General features: G+C 46.0%; 1 protein-coding gene across 1 annotated transcript in view; it reads left to right on the forward strand.

Moving 5' to 3' along the window:
* The window catches only part of SF3A3 (splicing factor 3a subunit 3), a 241,738-nt gene that overhangs the window by 204,083 nt on the left and 14,734 nt on the right, over nt 1-22,921 (forward strand). Inside the window, exon 15 of the mRNA XM_078681237.1 lies at nt 20,868-20,958. Coding sequence (XP_078537363.1) covers nt 20,868-20,958 — 91 coding nt within the window. The remainder of the gene's footprint in view (nt 1-20,867; nt 20,959-22,921) is intronic.

The following is a 22,921-nucleotide window of genomic DNA, read 5'->3' on the forward strand; positions in this document are numbered from 1 at the left end:
AGGGTGCAAAACTGTGTCGGGAGCCCAATGTTATTTAATGGAGATCGGTCCCTGCGAAGAGAGGCTGTAGGCTCTGGCTAGGAGGCCAGTCGGGTTTAACCAACAGGTGGAGGGCTCAGGCCTCGCAGTACTCTGGGATGTAAGAACACCTTTGGTCCTCTTCTCCACGGCCCAGGGGAGACCGGTGCAGAGGTGTCCTTAGTTTTTTCCTTACCAGAGCAGTTGTGGTACAGGGGGGCTGCGTACAGAGGCTGCAGGTGATGTCAGAAGGTCCACGAGGGGTAAAACCACGATGGGCTTGGGCTCTAGAGGGCTGGGGGACCTTGATGACACGTTGACCCACATCAACTCAGGCTTGGAGCAACGGTTGGACTGATGGTTTCAGGTGTCTGGTTTTGGTGGTTCCTGAGGCCTCCGGGTCCTGCTGTCCCACAAGAAGTCTTGGTTCTTTATTGAAGGCAGGCAGTCCTCCCAAGTTTCTTGAGTCACAACTGCAGGACTTGTCGCCTTTGGTGCAGTTTTCGATGGGGGATGCAGGCAGGCAGGCAGGCTGGACTGGTACCAGATCAGCTGTTTCTTCTCTCCTCTCTGCTTTTACAGCTCTTAGGTGTTGTTCTCTCTTAGGTCATCAGGATCTTTCTCTGGTACCAGTGACTCCCCTGAATACTGTATTTAGGAACATTAGGGGAGTGTAGGGTAGTAGCCAATGGGCTGCTGACCCTTGGGGTCACCCTGTCCCAGAATTCCTAATTATGCTATCACAAAGATGGCTACTTCTGAGAAATCATGTTCACCTTAGTGCAGCACACCTTGGGGCTAACTACTTGCCTCAAGGTGGCACGCCTACCTGACTAGCTTATTCTCCCAACCGTCCAGGTGCCAAGGGGGTCCTCGACAAAGGGGGGATGGCTTCCTCTCCTGTGGGGGAGCCAGACTCGCATTCCAAAGACTGCATCTCTTTGAAGCTTGCCATCCTGGGGAGGCTTATCAGCAGGCCGTCCTGTGGGAGGGGGTATTACACCCTCTTCCCAGACAGGCTTTTGTTCTAGGCCTCCTGAGAGCAGAGGCTCTCACCTTATGAGGTCAGAACAGTGTCTCGGGTGGCAGGCTGGCAGAAACCAGTCAGTGAGCTCACCAGAGCCTGGTAGGTTTTCAGGGGGCACCTCGAAGGTGCCCTCTGGGTGCATGTATTGGTAAATCCATCACTGGAATCCATGTGGGTTTGTCAATATGAGATACTTGATACGAGGTATCCCGATTTTCAGCAAAGACATTACGTAACCGGCGAACTTGTTGCACAAGCTTCTTTCTTGCACAGCTCTTTGAGTTATGGAACTCTCAGATGTGCATAGTTGAAAGTGGATTTGGAAAAAAATTAAAATTGAACACATTTTTTAGCTAAAGTTTATTTTTGGTTCCCCCCTGGTGAAATCACTTATTAATTAACTGGTACAACAAATGTTAAGTCTTCTACCCCACTGCTGCACCAGCAATGTAGGAAGATGGCTCTATAAGTAATAAACCAAGTAATTGGTGATATTGAGTGAAGAGTCAAGGTGTTAGACCTGGCATCTTTGATGTGTTTTTCCGTTGTCTTTTTGCTTTTGACCTCCTGTTTTTGACTGTGTGCTGCATTTTGTTTATCCTGGTTTTAGAACTAGGTGCACTTTACCAGTGCAGATCAGTGCTAAAGTGCAAGTACTCCCTGTGTAAATTGTGATTGGTTATCCGTGACTGGCATATTTGATTTACTGGTAAGTGCATAGTAAATTGCTCTGTGTGCCCAGGTCCTGTAAAACAAATGCTACTAGTGGACCTACAGCACAAGTTAAGCCACCCACATGAGTAGCCCTGCAACCATGCCTCAGATCTGCCTCTGCAGTGTATGTGTGTGCAGTTTTAAACAGCCATGTCGACCTGGCAAGTGCACCCACTTGCCAGGCCCAAACCTTGCCTGTTCATTACATGTAAGGCACCCCTAAATTAGGCCCTAGGTAGCCCCATGGGCAGGGTGCAGTTTATGTGAAAGGTATGACATGTGCTGGTGTGTTTTACATGTCCTGATCGTGAAATACTGCCAATTTTGTATTTCACCATTGCAAGGAATAGCTTTCCCATAGCTTCTCATTGGAGCTGCCTTGTAACATTTTACAAGTTTAACTTTCAATTGGGAATATCGAGAGATTTGATGTTTGGGTTCTCTAAGCTTATAATTTAAAAAAGCATCTTTTAGTAAAGATGGTTTTTGAATTGTTTGAAAATGCAACTTTTAGAAAGTTCATATTTTCTTTTCTAACCATCCTGTGCCTCTGCTTGCCTGTGGAATCAACGTCTGGTTTAGACTGACAGGGGTCTGTTTGTGCATTCACTCTAGACAGTCACACAAAGTGAGTTGAGGTGTGCGGTGCATATCCTGATGGCCCATCACCAGGCCAATTGGCCTTTCTGAGCTAGAGTGTTGGGAGGAGTTGTCCCATACACCTGACTAGGGCTGTGCCTGGCCCCTCACAATGCTGTCTCCACCCCCTGGAGTATGTCTCGAGCCAAGACCAGGCAGGACAAGAACTTGTGCACTACAAAGACAATCCTTTAGAGGATGCCTATTTCAAGGGCGAAAAGGGGTAGAAGTATTCAACATAAACCCCAGACCTTTAGAACACTTCTGGATCAAAAGGAGACTGGCCCGAGGAAGTGCTGGATAGCTATCAGGAGGAGTTTTTCCCCTTTGCTGTTTGTTGCTTTACTGGGATGGCCTTCTGCTTTTGTCTTGGAGAGAACAAGGACTGGACTTTGCTTTTGTATCCTGCTTGAGACAATTCACCATGGGCTTGTGTGTGCATGCCTCCTGTTAAGAAGTCTCAGGGCCATCAAAAACTTCACTTGCAGCCCTCCTGAACTCTGACCTTCCAAGTGGTGCCAATTTCAGTTATTAGCCCTTGGAAGTGGTTTTGTTGCTTCAAGAACTGAAAATCCACGCATTGCCCCTTCAATGCCGTTTTTCCAACTGCAAGCCCAACTTGCAGTTGAGAAACCAACTCATCACCGCGGTGCGGCCAAAAAGATTGACACAGGGCCTGTTCGTGGCTGGATGAACCGCCAAAGTCCAGAGGACCGTTTTTCAATACAAATACTTTTCACTTTAAAAAGTGGACACAGTGCAATTTTCAGTTCAGCAATGTTAACCTATGGGAGGGAATTGAAAATTACTTACAAATCCAGTCCTTGGGGTCTGTTATTCAACGCCAGGCAAGGTTCAGGTTAGCACCAAGACTGCACCACCAGCGGCACAGGGGCAGCCAGGTGCAAAGGGCAAATTCGGGGTTCGGTGCTCAATGTTAACCAATGGAGACTTGGGGTGATCGAAGTTGTGCTGGTCTCAGGTCAGTAAAGCCTTGTCAGGGGTCAATCTCCTGGAGTTAAGGTAATCACATGAGGGCCACAAGGCAGCACCAAACTTACACCCTCAACGGCACAGGGGCGGCCGTGTGCAGAGTGCCAACATGGCATCAGGCGCCCAATGCAAGTCAATGGGGAAGATCGGTTTTGGAGAAAGGCTGCAGGCTCCAGCCAAGAGGCTGAACGAATAAAACCCACAGCTGTCCAGGTAAGTTTTTATGCTAGGAGACGTGGGGACACTGTTGGTCAAGGCCCAGGGGTTTTGTGAGCATGGGTGTCCTTTTGTGCTGGGAACATCTTACTGGGCAGGTCGTAGTCAGGGGGACTCTTTGGATAGAGGCTGTATTCATTGAGTTAGAGTCCGGCAGGGGTCGGCCCACTGTGGACTCTGGCTCAGAATTACTGGGGAACCTTCGCAGGACCGGTGGGAAACTTAGACTCTGGCCATGGACATCGGATGCTTGGAGCCATACTGCTTGCAGGTAGGTAAATCAGATGCAGGTGTCAAGCTTTGGGGTTTAGATCAAGCATGGGGGCACAAAGCAGCACAAAACAGACATCACCAATGGCGCAGGGTCGGCCAGGTGCAAATTCCGCATCTGCTGCCCAATGCTTTTCAATGGAGAGCTTGTTTCAGACAAACAGGCTGCAGGCATTGCGCCGGAGGTTGCAGGAGGAAGGCCAATGACAGCAGAGGTAAGTAGAGATGTAGAGGGTCGTAAGGGCACAGTTGATTCAGCTCACCAAGGCCCTGGGGCTTTGGGTGCAGACGTGCCTTTAGGCATCGGAGTCTTCTTACAGGAGCCGGTCGTGGTCAGGGGGAGTCTCTGGATTCTGGCTGCACACATCATCGTTCTGAGTCTGTGGGCCACCTGGGCACTTGTTATAAGCAACGGGTGCAGAGTGATGAGGACTCAAATCCAGCTGCCACTAGGGTCCTTGGTGTTGGATTCTTGGGGATAGAACTGCTGTCCTCAGGAGTTCATGTCTTTGTCGAAGTTCAGGCTATCTTCCTTTGGTTTCTGGAAGTTGCCTGCTGCAGGACAGGTGTTGTCTTCTCACTGGGTCTTTGGAGCTGGAGACAGGCTGTTAGGGCTGGGGCCAAGTCAGTATAGTCGTCTTCACCCTTTGCTGCGTGGCGTCTTCTTCTTCCTCTTAGGTCGCATGTAACTAGTTTCAAGGTCTGAGGGAGCCTCCTAAGTACTAGATTTAGGGGGCTTTGTAAAGGAGTAACCAATAGGGCCAATGGTCGCCTTACCTGGGATGACTACACCCTCTATTATGCCACCCTCCTGTGGGATGGGGCATAGTCCTAGCCCTGATTAAATGAGTCTCCTCATCTTCAAGATGAAGGGTACAGAAAAGTGTGCTTAACTTCGCCTCCTCCCCCTGAGGGGTGGAGTTGGCGAAGGTGGGCACACCTCCTAGTCTAAGTATTCCCACCAGCTTTCCCACCCAAAGTAGTGGTGTAAACCAGGGGCTGCCATCTGCTGCCAGCAGCAGAGCCTGTGGGTCGCATTACAAAGGCAGCAGGCCTTTGATGCTCCCCCTTCGAACACTGTTACCATCCTCGGGGAGGTGATGTGATACATCTGCCCAGGATGTGCATTGTTTCTAAGTCCCAGAGAGCAAAGGCTCTCCACCCAGGGGTCCAGAAACAAGTGTGTGTGGCGGGCTACTTAAAGCCAGTTAGTGACCACGCGAGGGTGGGTAGGTTTTGAGGGGGCACCTCTGAGGCACCCTCTGAGTACATGGTTTAATAAATCACACACTGGCATCAGTGGGGGTTTATTGAGAGGGGTTGTTTAGTACCAAACACTCCTGCATTCAGTAAAGCCATTGTGGCGCAGGGGAACTCGAGTTGACTAGTTTCCAGCTCATGTACTCTCTATGTCTTCACTGGCACTTAGAATATTAAGAATAGACTTAAATATTGTTGGGACATATCTACTAATGCAGATATGCCCTCACTGTGGTATAGTACACCCTTCCTTAGGGCTGTAAGACCTGCTAGAGGGTTGACGTACCTATACTTTCAGGCAGTACTGGTTGGCCTGACACTCAGGCAGGGTGCCATGTCGACTTTGTTGTTTTTCAACTCCCAGGGGCATGCAAGCTGCAAGGGCAGTGGCATGGTCCTAGTGAGGGCGTCCCTCTTCAGCTTCCAGGCTCTCGCTAACCAGGATAGCACTTACTAGGGACTTATAGGGGACAGAAGTACCAATTGTGGATATGCTTTTAGGGAAGAAGCACTGGCATGGAGGACCTGGTTGGCAGGGACCCTGTGCACTGCAATCGAAACGACATCAATTTCCTGGCAAAAACTGGGGGCTAACCATGTCAAAAGAAGCATTTTCTCCAACGGACGATCGTAGCCAAATATGCCTAGTGGATCACGAATGGAGCTGGTGCAAGGTCTCTTTGAACAGTGAGGAGATCCTCTGTTAGATGCCCGTTCTCAGTGGTGGAGAACAGAATGTCAGCAGTTTTGTGGACTGAAGTTTCTAAGGCGACTCACGCCCGGAGACACTTCATCTTGTGAGCTCCGGACTCCTGTACGCCTTTCCGCCTATACCACTCCTGCCCAGATTTCTTAAGAAGTTAAGGACTGACCGGGCACAAGATATTGTTGTGGCTCCGGATTGGGGATGGAGGGGCTGGTATCCCAAGCTTTTGAGCATAAACACCAGTCCCCTGATCAGGCTACCTCTTCGAGAGGACCTTAATTCCGAAGTTCTTTGATATTCTGGCAGCAAGGCGTTCCTCCACCGAGTTGGTATAAGCCTGCCACTGGGATACATCTGTGGCATGGTTTGCTTCCAGCTACATCGATCCTCTTTCTGCACCTCTTCCTAAGGTTCTTCTGTTTACTTGATTTTGGCCCAGGAGGGTTCTGCTCTGGGCACAGTTAAAGGTTCTTTTGGCCGTCACTTTGGCTTTTTTGCGGTTGCCAGATCAACCATCTTTTTTAAAGTCACCTGTTGTGCTGAGGTTTCTAAAAGACTTGCCACACAGGTTTCTCCCCAGGCCATTCATCATGTCCCAGTGGTATTTAGATCGTATTCTTACTTTCTCAGTGTGTGCGCCTTTTGAGCCTCTGCATAATTGCCCACTTAGGCTATTGACATTCAAAACTGCCTTTCTGGTGCCATTACATTGGTCAGGAGGGTCAGCGAATATTAGGCACTCTTGGTTGGTGCTCCTTCCCAACCGCCAACCTTGTATCTGGCCAGGTTGGTATTCCGGACACAAACCTCCTTCCGAAAGTTGTGACTCCTTTCCATGTAGGCCAGAACATCGCTCTGCCTACCTGCTTTGCTCTGTTTTACCCCTCCAAACAGGCAGAGGCTTTACCGCCTGGACCCAAAAAGTGTATTATTGTGCTACCTTGATCGTACAGAAGAGTTCCTGGGAGGATGATCAACTCTTCATGGGGTAGGTAGGAGCCAAATAAAGTAAGGCTGTGCAAAAACAGACAATCTCAGTGGCTAGTACTCTGCATGATACCCTTTAGCCAAGAAGCAAACCCTGGAGGGTATGTGCGCTCATTCTACCAGAGCTAAGGTTGCACCCACTGTGCTAGTCCTCGGAGTCCCTGTCTTGAATATCTGTCTGACAGCAACGTGGGGCCACTTCGCCCGTTCAGTCTGCAGGACCTCATTGTTTACATAAGCTTTGCAGAACCACCATTGAGGAGGCATTGCCTGGGTATTTATTCCAAAGTAAAGAATCAGTGGCTAGACTTCTCTATCAAATGAGAAAGTTACTTACCTTTGGTAATGCCTTATCTAGTAGAGAATCTATCTAGACATTGACACCTCCCATCTTCCCCACTCTGCTGGCTGATTATAGTGTAAGAGGCACCCGTCTCAGGGTCTTAGTTTGTCACACCATTTGTCAGTTCTCATCATAGCTCGGTGCTCGTGGTGTGGAAAGTCAAAAGTAACTGACGTAAGAGAACCGAGGTGATAGCCATTTAGGTACTGTGCAAGTCATTTTCCATCACTGCCGACGTGGAGCTGAATGGCGCCACCTACCGGGTCCAGTCTGGTGCCTGGGGAATATTGTACGGTAAGGAATCTACAGCTAGATAGAGGCTCTGCCAGATAAGCCGTTATCGAAGGTAAGTAGCTTGTTCATTATGTCTAAGGCAGAGCATGTTCCAGTGGGTCATTTATTGATGGCAGTGAAACAATAGCAGCTTATGGGAGATGCCTAGACCCACCGCTTCTGAGTCTATGGTATAAGTAGCTCTGGGCAGTATTAGCAGTGGAGAAAATACTATACAATATGAAAAGTCAACATAAAACTTGCAAAGCAGTTTGCTACAGTTAATTACTGCACTTGAATAAACAATGCAATAAATTAAGCATAAAATAGATTTCTGAGATATGGCTAATTGCTGGCATGTCGCAACTATCCAAGTATCGTCAGTTGGTGTCTGGTGAGAGAAAGCTGCCTGGGGACAGGGGAGGGGAGGGGAGATATGGAGATTTGTTAAGGAGTTCGAAATACCTGATTCGTTTGTACCTGTTTGAGGAAATGTAATCCATGATCAAGCATCAATTAAGTGTTAAGAACTTTGAAAACTCTCCTTTGACAATGTAATGACATCTGAACTTCGGGCTTTTCATCTTCCGTTACTTCTCTTGCACCACATCAGTTACCATTTAAGACCACACAATACATTTCAGAGTATGATGACTTTGACCCAGGCCACACAGATCAGGACCTGGTTGAGGGAGAAGAGCAGAGGATGATGATGCACGGAACAAATGGCATTTTGACTCTTCAAGGAAAATAGTTTGAAAACATAAGCAGTAAAGGCTTTTCCACCAGATGAAACATTGTCCTGTCATTCAGTAATACAAATGGTGACTTTGCACCAAGGAATGAATGAATGAAATTAAATCTATATAGCGCGTTTCTACCCTAAGGCCTCGTAGCGCTTGTGGACTGCTTGGGGACGACAGGTCAATTAGGGCACATTGCGGAACAGGTGGGTTTTGAGGAGCTTGCGGAAGGCCAGTATGTTTGGTTCGATGCGGGGAGAGGGGGACAGGGAGTTCCATAGTTTCGAGGCGTTCAGGGAGAAAGAGCGGCCACCCCACTTGGCGCGGCGGACTTTCCTGGTGGTGGCAAGGAAGGCTGAGCTGGACCGGAGGTTTCTTGAGGGTTGATAGGGCGTGATCAGGGAGTGTATAATGGCTGGACCAGCGTTCCACCTGGCTCTGTGAGCCAGGCACATGGATTTAAACTGGACTCTGGCCCGCATAGGGAGCCAGTGCAGCATCCTTAGGGCGGGTTTAGCCGATTGTTTCCGAGGAATTTGCAGCAAAATTTGGAATAGCCATGCAAGTTAAGGAGTAAGATTGCTACTCCGTTTGTGCAAATAAAAGACAAAGCTGTTTCTTCATATGTTGTAAACTGTCCTACAAGTTTCTAGGAAACCTTTGAAGATCCAGTCAAAATGCTTACTGTCACACCTAACATGGAAAGCACGTTTAAGGCTACACTGCTAGATCCCATTTAAGTAAGAGGGCATTTGCTTCCTGATATTAGGGTTCTACACACAAAATGGCATTCAGCCCAGACACAGGCGATGGGTTACCCCAGACAAAGCACCAAAGAAATGCAATGCCCAGGAGTTGTCCTGCCTATAAGAGCGCGCGAGCGTGCCTTCACCCGCAAGTCGCCAAACCATTTTGTGAGATCTCTAGTGGGAGGTTTTGCCATCCATATAAAAGCTAGTGTAATGGCATCATTTTATAAAAAGACCCTACCAGACAATTTGTTCTTTCCTTTAAATCTGAGGGTGTTGAAGGAGAAAAATGCAAGAAACTAAGATTGGTGCATGAGGGTGGAAGGTCTCATATGTGCAGCTTCTGATGGATACATCTGCCAGTGGATTCCTCACCTTGTGAATATCCCCTGCGCAGCACCCTATCGGAAACTTTTGTAGCTCTCCACGGCGGCGAGGTCATGGACGACATCACAGAGGGTACGACTCCGCTCGCGACCCCACTGACGTCACTGGGTCCATAACAGGACCTCGTCGGCGTGATGACGTCAGTTCCCTTTTTTCCGCGCCGTCGACGCCAACGCTTTCTTTGGGACTCTCCGTAGTAACTTTGTATTTCTTGCTGTTTTCTTCTGTTCCTCTTGATTCTTTCGATAATGTCTGGGAGAAAATCTGGTTTTAAGCCCTGCAGGGAGTGCGGTAAGCAGTTGTCCATCACTGACCCGCATGAAGATTGTGTGTGGTGCTTGTCTTCCGATCACAACGTCGATGGATGTCCGTGCTGCAGGAAGATGAACCCGAAGGCATTGAAAGAAAGGGAGGCAAAACTCTTTATGGCCAAGATGAAGAAGGATAAGAAAGCAAGTAAGAGAAGATAGAGATCAAGGTCTCGTTCAGAGTCCAGATCGGGCTCGAAGACGACGTCGGGACATTCGAAGTCCAAGAGACATAAAAAGAAGAAGCACTCTTCAAGACATCGTTCGGATAAAGAACCGGCGCCGAGATCGACCTCACCTCGACGTCACAGAAAGGATCATGTCCCTCCTTCACTGTCGAATCCGGGTTCTCCAGGGAAAGTAGTTTCACCTGCGTCGATCACCGAAGCCGGCTCCATCTCCGGATTCGGTCCATTCTCCAGATCCGAGTGAAGTTCAACCTGGACAGGAAGATCAGGAGCAGCCAGAGGAAGTTCCATTATCGGCGCCGACTGGCCCGACTCCAAGAACACCAGCTAGGGATGCAGTACCAGGAATTTATCCTCCATTTCCAGCTCCAGGTCAAGACCCATTGCATTACCTTAATGCCTTTTATGGTGTCTTTGCAAGGGCAATGTACCCCTCTGGTGCACCTGCGGGTCCCATGGGTCCATTAGCTTTCAATTTGGGGGTTCCTCGGGCCTATGCCGAGGCCCCTTTTATTCCCTTTCTTCCGACGGTACCGTCTTGGAATTTCCAGGCGCCGAGGGCTCCGGCGCCGTTCCAATCTTCACCGTTACCGTCTGTTCGGCTTTGGTCGGGTCAAGCGGCGCCGTCGGAGCCGTGTTCGACGCCGGTGCCGAATCCAACTGAGTCGGTTATGGATCTGTCGACGCCTGTGCCAAGGATTCGCTCCAGGAGGGAGGCCCAAAGGGTCTTAGAAGAGGAGCGTTATCGACAGGAAGTGGAAGAAGGTGAGCTACCTGATTCAGAGGGCTACTTTGCTGAATTAAGGGATGCCAGTGGCCTTGACATTTCCCCTGAATGGGAGTTTTCTCCTGGTTCAGATGCACCATCAAAGGAAGTAGCCCCCTATCATGTGGTTGTAAGAAAGGCGGCTGAATTATTGGACATTACACTCCCTACCACTGAGCTCAAGTCTAATTTATTGACGGAGGTATTACATTCTCCATCCTCCGTTGTTGAGCCTCTCTTGCCTTTCAATGAGGCAATTCTTGAACCTGTGCTAGAGGTTTGGAGGAAACCTTTGTCTGTGCCTGCAGTCTCCAGGTCTATAGCATGGAGATAGAGGGTGGCTCCTAATGATCCAGAGTTTTTAACTGCTCACCCTTTACCTGAGAGTCTAGTGGTTCAGGCAGCATGCTCAAAGAGGTCTTCGGGAGCTTTCCCTCAAGTTCTAGCTGACAGGGAATCTAAACGGATTGACCAGTCTGCCAAAAAGGTGTTTTCCTCTGCAAGCATGGCGTTGAAATCTACGAATGCTACCTGCTTGATGGGAAGGTACATCCATGCCTAAACTGTCTGAGGAAGACCGGAAGAACTTTCAGGAAGTTTTGAACGATACCCAGTCTGCTGCACATCAAGTCATTCAAAGTGGACTAGATACAGCTGACTCGGTCGCAATGATTATGGGTTCTGCAGTGGCTACGAGAAGGGGTGCTTGGTTGAAGTCTACAGACTTTTCAACAGATGTGCAAGCTACTCTGTTGGACTTACCATTTGATGGTGCAGGTCTCTTTGATAAGAAAGCGGACGCTTCTCTTGAGAGAGTTAAAGCTAGCAAGGCTACAGCAAAATCACTTGGCTTGCAGACTCAACCTAGAGGCTACTTTCGTAGGTACAGAGGATTTGGAAAATCATCCTTTCGTTCATATGGACAGCCGCAGCAGCAACAACAACAACAAAATACGCTGTACAAGTCGTATAGGGGAAAAGGTAGAGGCCGTCCATAAGGTCGTCAACCCTCTTCCTCCTCCTTCCTCTACCTCCCCTCCTATCACCGCAGCAAAGCAGCCCCAGATTCCCCATTCCGGAACATGTTGGTCCTGTAGGGGGTCGGCTTACTCATTTTCTGCAGGATCGGGAATCGGTCACTACGGACCTATGGGTTCTCAATCTTGTAGAGAATGGGTATGCTCTTCCCTTTTGGGAATTCCCTCCAAATTATCCTCCTTGCCGAGGTTCTTGCTCGGAAGAACATCTCTTTCTCCTACAGGAGGAAGTTCTGACCTTGATGAAAAAAGGTGCGATAGAGGTAGTTCCAGAGCGGGAAAGGGGTCAGGGATGCTACTCCCGGTACTTCCTGATTCCCAAGAAGGATGGCAGATTACGTCCAATTCTGGATCTCAGGGTCTTGAATCTTTATCTGAAGCAGGAGAAGTTCAAGATGCTCACCCTTGCGCAGGTCCTTTAGGCGCTGCTGGAAGAAGATTGGATAGTGTCGATCGACTTGCAGGATGCGTATTTTCATATTCCCATCCTGAAGTCGCACAGGAAGTATCTCCGTTTCACGGTGGGCTCGCAACATTATCAGTTTGCGGTTCTCCCGTTTGGACTTACTACTGCACCTCGAGCCTTCACCAAGGTGGTGGCAGCCCATCTTAGGAGGTCGGGGATTCATGTTTTCCCCTATCTGGACAACCGGCTGATCAAAACTGAGTCGCCGGAGAAGGTGTGTCGTCATCTGCAGGAGACAACCCAGTTGTTGTACAAGTTGGGGTTTTCAATATATGTGCCCAAATCTCACCTGGTGCCCTCACAGCGCAACCTGTTTATAGGGGCAGTACTGGACACTACTGTTTGTCGAGCATTCCCTCCACCCCAAAGGATTCTCGACATTCAGGAAATTATTCCTTTGTTTTACAATGGAGCGGTTGTTCCAGTCCTGAAGGTCCTTTGTCTGCTCGGTCTGTTTGCTTCCTGCATTCTGTTGGTCAACCATGCACGCTGGCACATGAGGGGACTCCAGTGGTTCCTCCGCAGGCATCAGCACAAAGGAGATCTCAGGGAGTCGATCAGGATCTCCAGAGAAGCTGCGGCGGATCTGTCTTGCTGGGGCTTGGAAGGCAATCTGTCCCAAGGAAAGTCCTTTCATCTGCCTCCATCAGTGGCCACAGTGATAACAGATGCATCCACTCCAGGGTGGAGTGCACATCTGGGGGATCTGAAGATCAAGGGGCTTTGGTCTCCAGAAGAAAGGTTACTTCATATCAACCTTCTGAAATTGCGGGCGATACGTCTGGCGCTCAAGTCCTTCCTCCCTTCCCTTCGCGGTCCGTCAGTTCAAGTCCTGACGGTCAACACTACCGCGATGTGGTATGTCAATAAATAGGGAGGAGTAGGGTCGCAGTGTCTCTGCAGAGAGGCTCTGCGTCTCTGGTCCTGGGTTCAGGACCATCAGATTTGTCTAATGGCAAATCATCTGGCCGGAGTTCTGAACGTGCATGCAGACAGTCTGTCGGCAGTTCTCGGCAGACCGCGAGTGGAGGCTTCATCCAGAAGTGGTTCGTCACATCTTTCGGACGTGGGGAACTCCTCGGGTGGACCTGTTCGCCACCCAAGAGAACGCTCACTGCCCGTCATTCTGCAGTCTCCAGTATCCGATGCAGGGAGCGTTGGGGGACGCATTTCAGTTGAGTTGGAACTCTCTACTCCTTTACGCGTTTCCTCCCATACCCTTGATTCCTCGGGTTCTGAGGAAGATCCGTCAAGACCGGGCCCAAGTCCTATTGGTCGCCCCGGATTGGCCAAGAAGGGTGTGGTACACAGATCTTCTCCACCTCTCCTCGTGCCCGCCGCTCCGTCTCCCTCTCAGGGCAGACCTCCTCTCTCAGATGGAGGGGCAGGTTCTACACCCCCACCTCCAGAGCTTACACCTTCATGCCTGGGGATTGAACGGGGCAACCTGAATTCTATTTCTCTCCCGCCTGATGTGGTGGATGTTATTCTTTCAGCCAGGCGCCTTTCCACCAAGTCAATTTATTCTTATAGGTGGTATAAATTTGTTTCGTGGTGTGGAGAGAAATCTATTGACCCCTTAAGGGCCCGTTTGTCCTATATACTTCAGTTTGCTCTTTCTTTGGCCCAGCAGGTTTTTGCTGTGGCAACTGTAAAATGATATTTATCAGCCTTGTCGGCATTCCTTTGTTTGCCGGACCAGCCGTCCTTGTTTAAATCTCCTATTGTGTTAAGTTTCATTAAGGGTCTTACCAACAAATTTCCTCCTTCTCCTTTTATTGTGCCTCAATGGGACTTAAATCTTGTATTGACATACTTGATGGGTTCACCCTTTGAACCTTTGCACAAGTGTCCCATGAGACTTCTGTCTTTTAAGACTGTTTTTCTTGTAGCAATTACCTCGGCAAGGAGGGTAAGTTAGCTTCAAGCTCTTAGTTCGAAACCCCCATTGTTGACCATTCATGCTGAAAGAATGGTACTCAGGACCAGGGCTGCTTTTCTGCCTAAGGTGGTAACTCCTTTCCATCTGGGGCAGTCCCTTACCCTCCCTACCTTCTATCCTCCCCCTCACCCTTCCAAGGAGGAGGAGCAGCTTCACCGTCTGGACCGTAAGAGGGCAGTGAGCTTCTACCTTGATAGGACTAATGACTATTGTGTGGACGACCAGCTTTTTGTTGGATTTGCTGGCTGTAAGAAAGGAAGAGCGGTGCACAATCGCACACTTTCAAGATGGATTATTTTATGCATTAAGATCTGCTACGCCCTGGCTGGTAAGGAACCTCCAGCGGGTATAAGAGCTCACTCTACTAGAGCAAAGTCTTCTACATCTGCTTTGTCTAGGGGGGGTTCCTGTAGAGGATATTTGCAGGGCGGCAACTTGGGCTTCTCTCCACACTTCCGCCAAGCATTATTGCTTAGATTCCGAAGTGAGGAGGGGCAGCCACTTTGCGCATTCTGTCCTCCAAGATTTTCTGGTATAGAAGAGTGGACGCCCTCCTCCGGGAGTGGGGACTGCTGTGGGATTCTATTCACAAGGTGAGGAATCTACTGGCAGATGTATCCATCAGAAAAACAAGTTACTTACCTTCGGTAACGTTTTTTCTGGTGGATACAGTATCTGCCTGTGGATTCCTCACATGCCCACCCGCCTCCCCGTTGTCCACTCTTCTATATCTACTAAGTGTATATGTTATATTTATAACTTTCAATGGAAGTGTTTAATTGTTCTTTCTTATTGCATTGATTTCACACTATGTGTGTTGGTCTGAAGGTTATGTACCATGTATACTGTTCCTATTTATGTCGGTCCGTCCGTGTGCCTCGGGGGCACGGAAAAAAGGGCGGAACTGACGTCATCATGCTGACTAGGTCCTGTTATGGATCCAGTGACGTCAGCGGGGTCGCGAGCGGAGTCGTACCCTCTGTGACTTCGTCCATGACCTCGCCAGCGTGGAGAGCTACAAAAGTTTCCGATTGGCTGCTGCGCAGGGGATATTCACAAGGTGAGGAATCCACAGGCAGATACTGTATTCACCAGAAAAAGCGTTACCGAAGATAAGTAACTTGTTCTTCTCTTCCGGAATGGTGAGAGGTACTTGTAATCCCCTACTTGTGTAAGGGAGCATTGCTCAAAAATTCTCCTGATCCAGTATGGTGCTTGGGGAGAGCCATAGGTGAAGATTTTGCGGTTAGTTAATGTAACAACCAGAAAGAGCAATAACAAAGGTAGTTAACTTGTTTGCCTGTCCCATACTCCAAAATATTCAGTTGCTCCAGACATCAGAGTTCTCTGACAAAAGAGCAACTGAATAACCTGCAAGCTCAGAACCTTTTGGGATCCAATTTGGTGTCAGGAAAAGTGATTCCAACAAAGAGAGTTTGTTGGTGTTTTAAAAGTTGATTTCCTTCTGCTAGATGTGTATCCTCCAACAGGTAGCAGGGTAATGACATTTCTCATGGAGTGATGTTCTGCATTGGTCTGCTTTCACACGAGCATCCTAAGGTGCATTCTTTATAGAAAAATCGAGCACAGTGCCTTTATAAAGCAAGATGGAGAACCCCTGCTGCCCTTGTACATAAAATGTGTACCTACCCTGAGGTGTTCGCAGGGTAATGATCAATACTCTACCGTTTGATCACTCAAAAACAGTTGTTGGAGTACCTTTCCGCCCACTGGGTTTGGTGCCAGCCTGAGTAGAGTGACACATACTGGGGCCTTTCCAGGTATCACTAACATTTGCTTGTGGCAGGGCAAGCCCCCTTTGAAGTAAATTAAGCTTGTCCTGGGAGCAACTTTCACATCCAATTCAGGCAAAGTACAGGCTGGCGAGTTGCTGGAGAGCTCATAAAAATTAGCCTCCAGCTGCTTCAGGAGGATGCAGGTAACTTTCTAAAAGTTACATTTCCAATATTATTAATGTCAGTCCGGCCTTGTTGATGGATTGGATTTTTATTCAGTATAAAAGTTAGTCTTTGATTGGAGTCTGTAGCTGGTACAAGCTAGTCAAACATCCTGCATTAAAGTGTATAATCTAACTTTTCTAATGTGCCAGCTACAGCCTGATCAGTGACAATGTCGCTTTGGGCCTAGTCAGTGGGCGAAAATGCCATTTCTAATGTCACATTCTTAATTATAATGCACCCTAGCTTGTGTGCAGCAAGATGCGCTTAGAGGTGACTTATTTAATAATTCAAATCTGGTTTTCCTATATGTCAAGAAGGCGATTTTGGCAGATCTGTGTAGCACGGTTCAAGCGGCTGCTGTCAGGCTACACATGGTAGGCCGGAAGCCATGTTTTCGCTTGTCACACTAGTGGATAGCACAATAGGTGTTGCAGTCCACAAGATGACTAACTTTCCATGCCATGGGTATAATTCTGCACCATTTGCTATGGTCTTATAGGAAGGTTATGTGTGCTAATCAGGTTATAAGGCATTTTCAGCATCTATTAGAGGTTAGAGCACATACACTGGGTACTTGATAGCAATGTCTCAATGTTAGAGTTCAAGATTATAAACTGGGGGTTCCCGACCCCTGGGTGTGATCACTCAAAAAGGGGTCACTTTGCAATAGCACCCTTGAAGACACTGAAAATATTGGTGTCAGTAATCATGAAAACTCTTCAACATTGTACCACCAAGACATCTGTGATTTTTGGTGCCCGTTTACTGGAGTTGGTGGAAGGAAAAGTCTTTACAATGGTTACAGTAAAAGCAGCTACTTTGCAGTCTGCTCTAGAAGTTCAAGCCACCTTAGCTGCACCCCACCTTTTTAAAAGCATGACCTAAACCATGCTTCTCAATCATCTTGACAGGTAGATCTTCATCTTCCCCTGACACTTTGGCACCTCCCAACAGGGAAAGTCCAAGGATGGAAATTGCAGATAAAATAGTAATGCTGTGGCTCTCTAGGCTGTTATGGCTGGGAAATACATGAAAGCCTTAAATGATTTCCTGGGAAACTTTTAACACATTGCAGGATTTAGAAGATATGTTATGAAGGTCTCTCTTGTCTCTCAAGGCATAAGTGCAGTAAATGATTCAGCTGAGCTGGCAGCTTCTGGTTACTGCTGTGGTATCACCCGGTGTTCTCTTTAGGGTGATGCTCAGCTTAATATTCTCAACCTACCATTTTCTGTCAAATTCCCTATTCAGACAACATACAGAGGAAGAAACGGTGAGGATGAAAAATGTAGCACAGACTCTGAAGATAGTGGGTCTTGTGGAAAAGATTTATTCAGATCTCAGAATAAATTATTGGCAGAAAGATTGTCGCTATTATACTCACAAGAGGGTTCAGTTCCCCTTCTAGCTTGTATCAGCAGCATTCACAACATCAAAGAATATTCAGGTATCAGTACCTGGTTGATTCACCCATAAAAGCCAACTTAGAAAGTAGTGCAGGTCTTGCAAATAACATGTTTACTGTTACTCCTGAAGTCTGACTCTACCCCACCGCCCCCTATATCTTCAATCTTATCTGGGGTCAACTTGGATCAGCATAAGGAAAAGTTTCCTCCACAGGAGTGAGGGGCCTGAAAGTGGCATAAGTGTCATCTTCTCATAAAAACTCCCTGTGCTACAACCTGGCAAGACTAGTCCTGGGGCCTCTCCAGCAATGCCGGAAGGTCGTGCTTTTCAAAAGGAGAACAATTGTGATGACAAAACAGTCTCTTACGTGGTGGTGTAAGATAGCCAATTTGGTACAAAGTGTCACTTTCAGCAGGAACTTTCAGCCACAACAATTGTGAAATAATACTCACTGGGACGCCCTTTTAAGAGCTCCTCTGTGCAGGGCCATTTGTCTATCTAGGAAAATGTATATATTACAATATTTATTTAGAACTTGGAGTAGTCCATCCTACTATCTCTGGCAACGGTTAGGATCCTTATTCAGTCAGGCACCCGACAACAATGCACTGCTTGAACAAACAAGGAGGTAAAAGCTTGATGTGATTTTCACTGGAGGTGCAATAGTTATTGGGCCTTCTCCAGATGTTTATTGATAAAGGTAGTTCACTCGCCAGGAATCCTTACAAAGAGAATCACAAATGGGTTCTAGGTGATGGAGTTCTTCTAAAAATCTTTGCAGAATGGGGCTGAGAAGATCTCTTCTCTAACCCTCTGAACCAACAAAAAAAAACTACGTCTTTATTCTGTCTTCCAGACCCAGGCCTCTGAATAATAATCTGTAGATAAATTGGTCGAAAACATTGCACCTTTCCTTCATTCCCATTAATACCAACAGTCATCTTGAATCTGATGTTGTCAGGCGACATTGATCCTCATTACTCTAGATTGGCCTGAGCATTGGTGGTATCGGGACAATCCGTAAATGTGAGTGAAACTACACAAGAATTAGCTGTGCAAAGCAAACCATTTCAATAGATTACAGGATCAGATTTTCCACCTGAATTTGACACCAAAACTCCTGAGATCAGACAATATGGTCATCTGAATCTTTTTTTTGTCATAATTTTTTATTGGAGTTCAAAGATAGGCAATTTCATAGGTTACAAAACAAGATAGGCAATTTCATAGGTTACAAAACAATATAATAAATATAAATCTGTATGTGACAAATTATGTACACCTGTAATATATTAAGGAAGAGGAAAAAGGGAGGGAAAGGGGAAAAAGGAGAAGGGAAAAAGCTATATATAGGGAGGGAAAGAAAAGAGAATTCGAATTTCAGGAATCGCAAAGAAAGGGGGTCCACACCTGCTGGAATATTTCTTGCAGACTCTAAAGGAAGCTAAATGCCTTTTACTCCTTCAAATTGAATTTTTCCTTGTGGTGTCAAAGCCCTATTTCTCTATTACTACTTGCATTTTGCTCAAACAATTCTCTCTCATCAAAGACCAGCGTGGCACGATAGTTCCTTATATAAAGGGTTCTAATCATGCATCATTTGTTTATATATTTGTTTTATAAAATACATTGTTGAATGCTTAAATAAAGCTTTTCCTCTCGTAAGGACACCACCTTGTTTGGAGTTCAGTTTAGTTCTGTCACAATTAATAGGTCCACTATTTGAACCAAATCTCAAGGTTTCCTTGCAGCATACGTCTTGGAACACTGCTTTTCTAGTGGCTAATTAACTCAGAGGGTTGAAATTGAATCCCTTTTTGGGGGGAAATCCTATATGATGTTCCATGCAAATGTGGTAGTAAATTAGAACCCATCCTCTTTCCTCCCCAATTATGATCAGAATTTAACATGAGCACGCAACGGTTAAAATGATTGGAGTTTAAAATTGTGGAGATAGCTGTCAAAAAGCAGAGGTGTGCAGCCCGTTTATATATGATGTTTACAGAATTTAACATTAACCAGACTGTCACTCTACCAGTTTTCTTTAGTTATCCAACTTCAGCAGAACGTTCCTTGCACTCTCTGAACCTCAGGGTAGTGCAACACTTCTGCCTAGACTAGACAAAAGAATTAAACAGATATAATCAACTCCTTATCAAGTGTGGCCATTATCGCCAGCATCTAGCCGCTTCAGAATTGCATCTTGCATCATTGTTTTTACAAGTTGCTTATAAACCCAGCAAGAGAAACCAATAACTCATTCCATTAGAGGAAAAGCGGCTACTGCAGAACAGGCCAAGAAACATTCATCTGGCTGACGTCTGCAGGACGTCCTCTTGGAAATCATTTCACTTTTACAATACTGTCTTGATTCTGGTACAAAAGCAGATTAATGTTGGTTACACTGTTCTCAAAAAAACATTCTGTTAACTCTAGTTAGAGTTTCTTCAAACTCTCATTTGTTTGGGTTTTATTCCTTATACCTAAGATTCATGAAGGAATGATGTTTTTAAACCTGCAATTCTACTGTCACATATGACGGACTATATACTTGTAGTCATGGTTCTGCATCGTAGGGATCTTCATTTAAGTCTTAAATGACACTCCATTCTAGCTAGCTTTATTTCTTGGGCTTGCTGTCTAAAAAGTTTTTTTTTACTACGCTCCACTATGCGCTTAAAAAACTAACTCTGTGAAGCAACTGCCACCAATACAGGGCATCCTCATTAGTGGAAGCCCCTGAGCCTTAAAGGACAGGGTGCTTTTTTTTATTTTACTTCAACATTGCAAACCTATCAGGCTTTAGTATTACACTCAGTTTTTATTGCCTTTAAAAGATTTTGGGAGTGTTCAGCTACATATGTATGTTTGACTCATCACAGTGTGTATGTATGTGTGTATGGTATGTATTTTTATTTACAGAATGTTTGATAGGAAATGTTCAGGGGGTCCCGCACACAGCTGGGCATTTTTCTAATGTTTATGATTTCTTTGAAGATTACTGCTTGCTTTGCAGAACCAAGACTACAAGTAACGTATTTCTTTACAACGTTGTGATTTCATACACAACCCTTCCAAAATGCATGACAATATGCAGTTGTTCTATAATAAAATACTGTACTATCAGTTTTATATGCACTTCTATATAGCACACATACAATGGCTACCATCCCGATGGAGGAACAGTAATATTTGTGTCTGAATCCTGGTGTATGGTAGATTATGGTTATGTTATTATGAGACATTTGATACATTCTGGAAACCAATACAAAAACCTTTTATAAAAGCAGTTGATTATTACGAACCCAGTAGTAGATGGCAGTAGAGCGCACAGCGTGCTAATCTACAAAACTACATCTCCAAAGTGATTATTACAGGTATGTAACGTCTTCATTTTTGGACACTTATATGTATGAGTCATGTTCAACATTAAAAAAAAAAGCATATTTCTTTTGATTTCTCACCAGGAATGGCGGCATGCTCACGGTATGAGATGTCTTGGTATTCCAAACACTGCACATTTTGCAAATGTCACACAGATTGAAGATGCAGTTTCTTGTAAGTTGTGCTTTTACTACATTGTATGGGTTTCAAGCTTAATGTACTTTCATTTCCCATAGAAAAAGATTAGCCACATTGGCCTACAGTTCTTGCTTGAAGTTTTGATGTACTTTAATGAATTAAAGACTGTAGTATGATACAACTGTTTTATGTGTGATGTTCTACTGACTCTTCTATGTTTCAATGCATGTACTGCTGCCTCCATCTAATGCCTTTTTCTAAAGACCAAACATAATGGATCAGTTTTGTCTCCGAATTTGCTTTGACAGAAACTTCAGTCATAACCCCCTGTAATCTAAAAAGCCAGACCTGAAAAGTATAAAAAAAAAACGTGTCAGAAATATAAGTGCAACCAAAATCTTTAACACACAGCTAATCAGTAATTTTCTATTTGTATTTGTGTATATATTTAATAGCTAAATAAGCTGTTACTGGAAAGAATCAACGTTCATTTAGTCCTACATATTCATATTCCCTTCCTTTGTTAACATTTCATTTAGCGGTTTTATCCTTTGTGGCTGTTTTGCTTTTTCAGTTTGTACATAGAGCAAAGAGGTTCTGAAGAGGATAGAGGGGCAGGACCGCTTGTAGACAGTAGCGTCCAGAAAAACTATCGAAGAGTCCCCACCCGGATCTTGGGATCTATGCAATCTTCAGGCAACCTTAGAGTAAACTCAAGGCAAACGCCGATTATTAGCATCAGTAAGCACTGGCTAACTGACAGGATTCAAGTTGAGGCTATTTCAACTACGGTGTGTACCTACATGGTCCCATTGGCTGCAACAGAAAATTTAATTTTTCCATTTTCACTCTTATTTTCACCTGGAGCAAACACCAGAAAATACTGAGAGCGCCCTGGAGAGTATTGAAGTGCATACAGCCGCAGAATGTCAGGTAGAACGAAGGGTGACCCCTTATTGGTCCAGTGAAAAAGAAAGGACCACCAGTGATGAACCTGAACTGCAGCCTCAAATGTTCAGGTCCAGGCAAATGTCCTCACTGACGGCAGATGGCATTTTAAATTCTCTGCTTATTTCAGCTCAGAAAAATGTTTGCCACCTACTCAAGGATCCAGAAAAATCTGTCCAAGCTTTCTTTAATGAAAGATGAAGGAGCAGCACAATACCCCACTAGTGAGGAAGCAAAATATTTTTTCCATCACTGCAACCCTCTCTAAAGCCACTTCTCACAACCCCAATGCCCTCTTGATCCACCCAGGGTGAAAAAACAGTAATTGCCCAAAGTCGATCATCCAACCAGCCCCTCAGGCTTACCTCCACCAATATATCCATAATTTTGCTTCCTTTACAGGCTTCAGAAGAAAATTGTCAGCAGACTGATTTAGTAGTGCAACCTGAGGAGGACCAGCTGTCTGCCTGGTCCTTATCTTTACCAAATCTCAGTTTGCATAATTCAATTAATGACGCTCTCAGTAGCGACACTCCCCTGGCACTAAGATCATGGCAAACAACAACAAGGGCAGTCAGCCCATTTTGTCACCTATTATCACTATCAATTTCTCAGGCGTAACTGATTCTGCATTTAGTGGTGATTGTAAAACCAAGGCATTTATGCAAGGCTATATAATCCACTCCATCCCAAATAGTGGGATTATGACAAACAACGACCAGGATAAGGGCAATCAGCCCATATCGTCGCCAACCATAATCATTATCAGTTGTGCATGCGCAAATGATTCTGCATCTAGTGGTGATTCCAAAACCAAGGCATCTATTACAGCCAACTCTCTCCCAAATATTAGGACTTGGCGGCAACTACTCAATACATTAGACATCCCAGCCAAATCCCTGGAATATCAGTCAAACAAGTTCGATATTCAAACCTCTCTTCTTGAAACGCTAGCACAGTACGTACCCACTATAGACTCACGTTTTGAACGACTTATTACTTCCATGAGCTGATTACACACATTTTAGCTCCCACTTCCACTCTTAACAAC

This window comes from Lissotriton helveticus, chromosome 3_1 (assembly GCF_964261635.1).
Source record: "Lissotriton helveticus chromosome 3_1, aLisHel1.1, whole genome shotgun sequence".
Taxonomy (NCBI): Eukaryota; Metazoa; Chordata; class Amphibia; order Caudata; family Salamandridae; genus Lissotriton; species Lissotriton helveticus.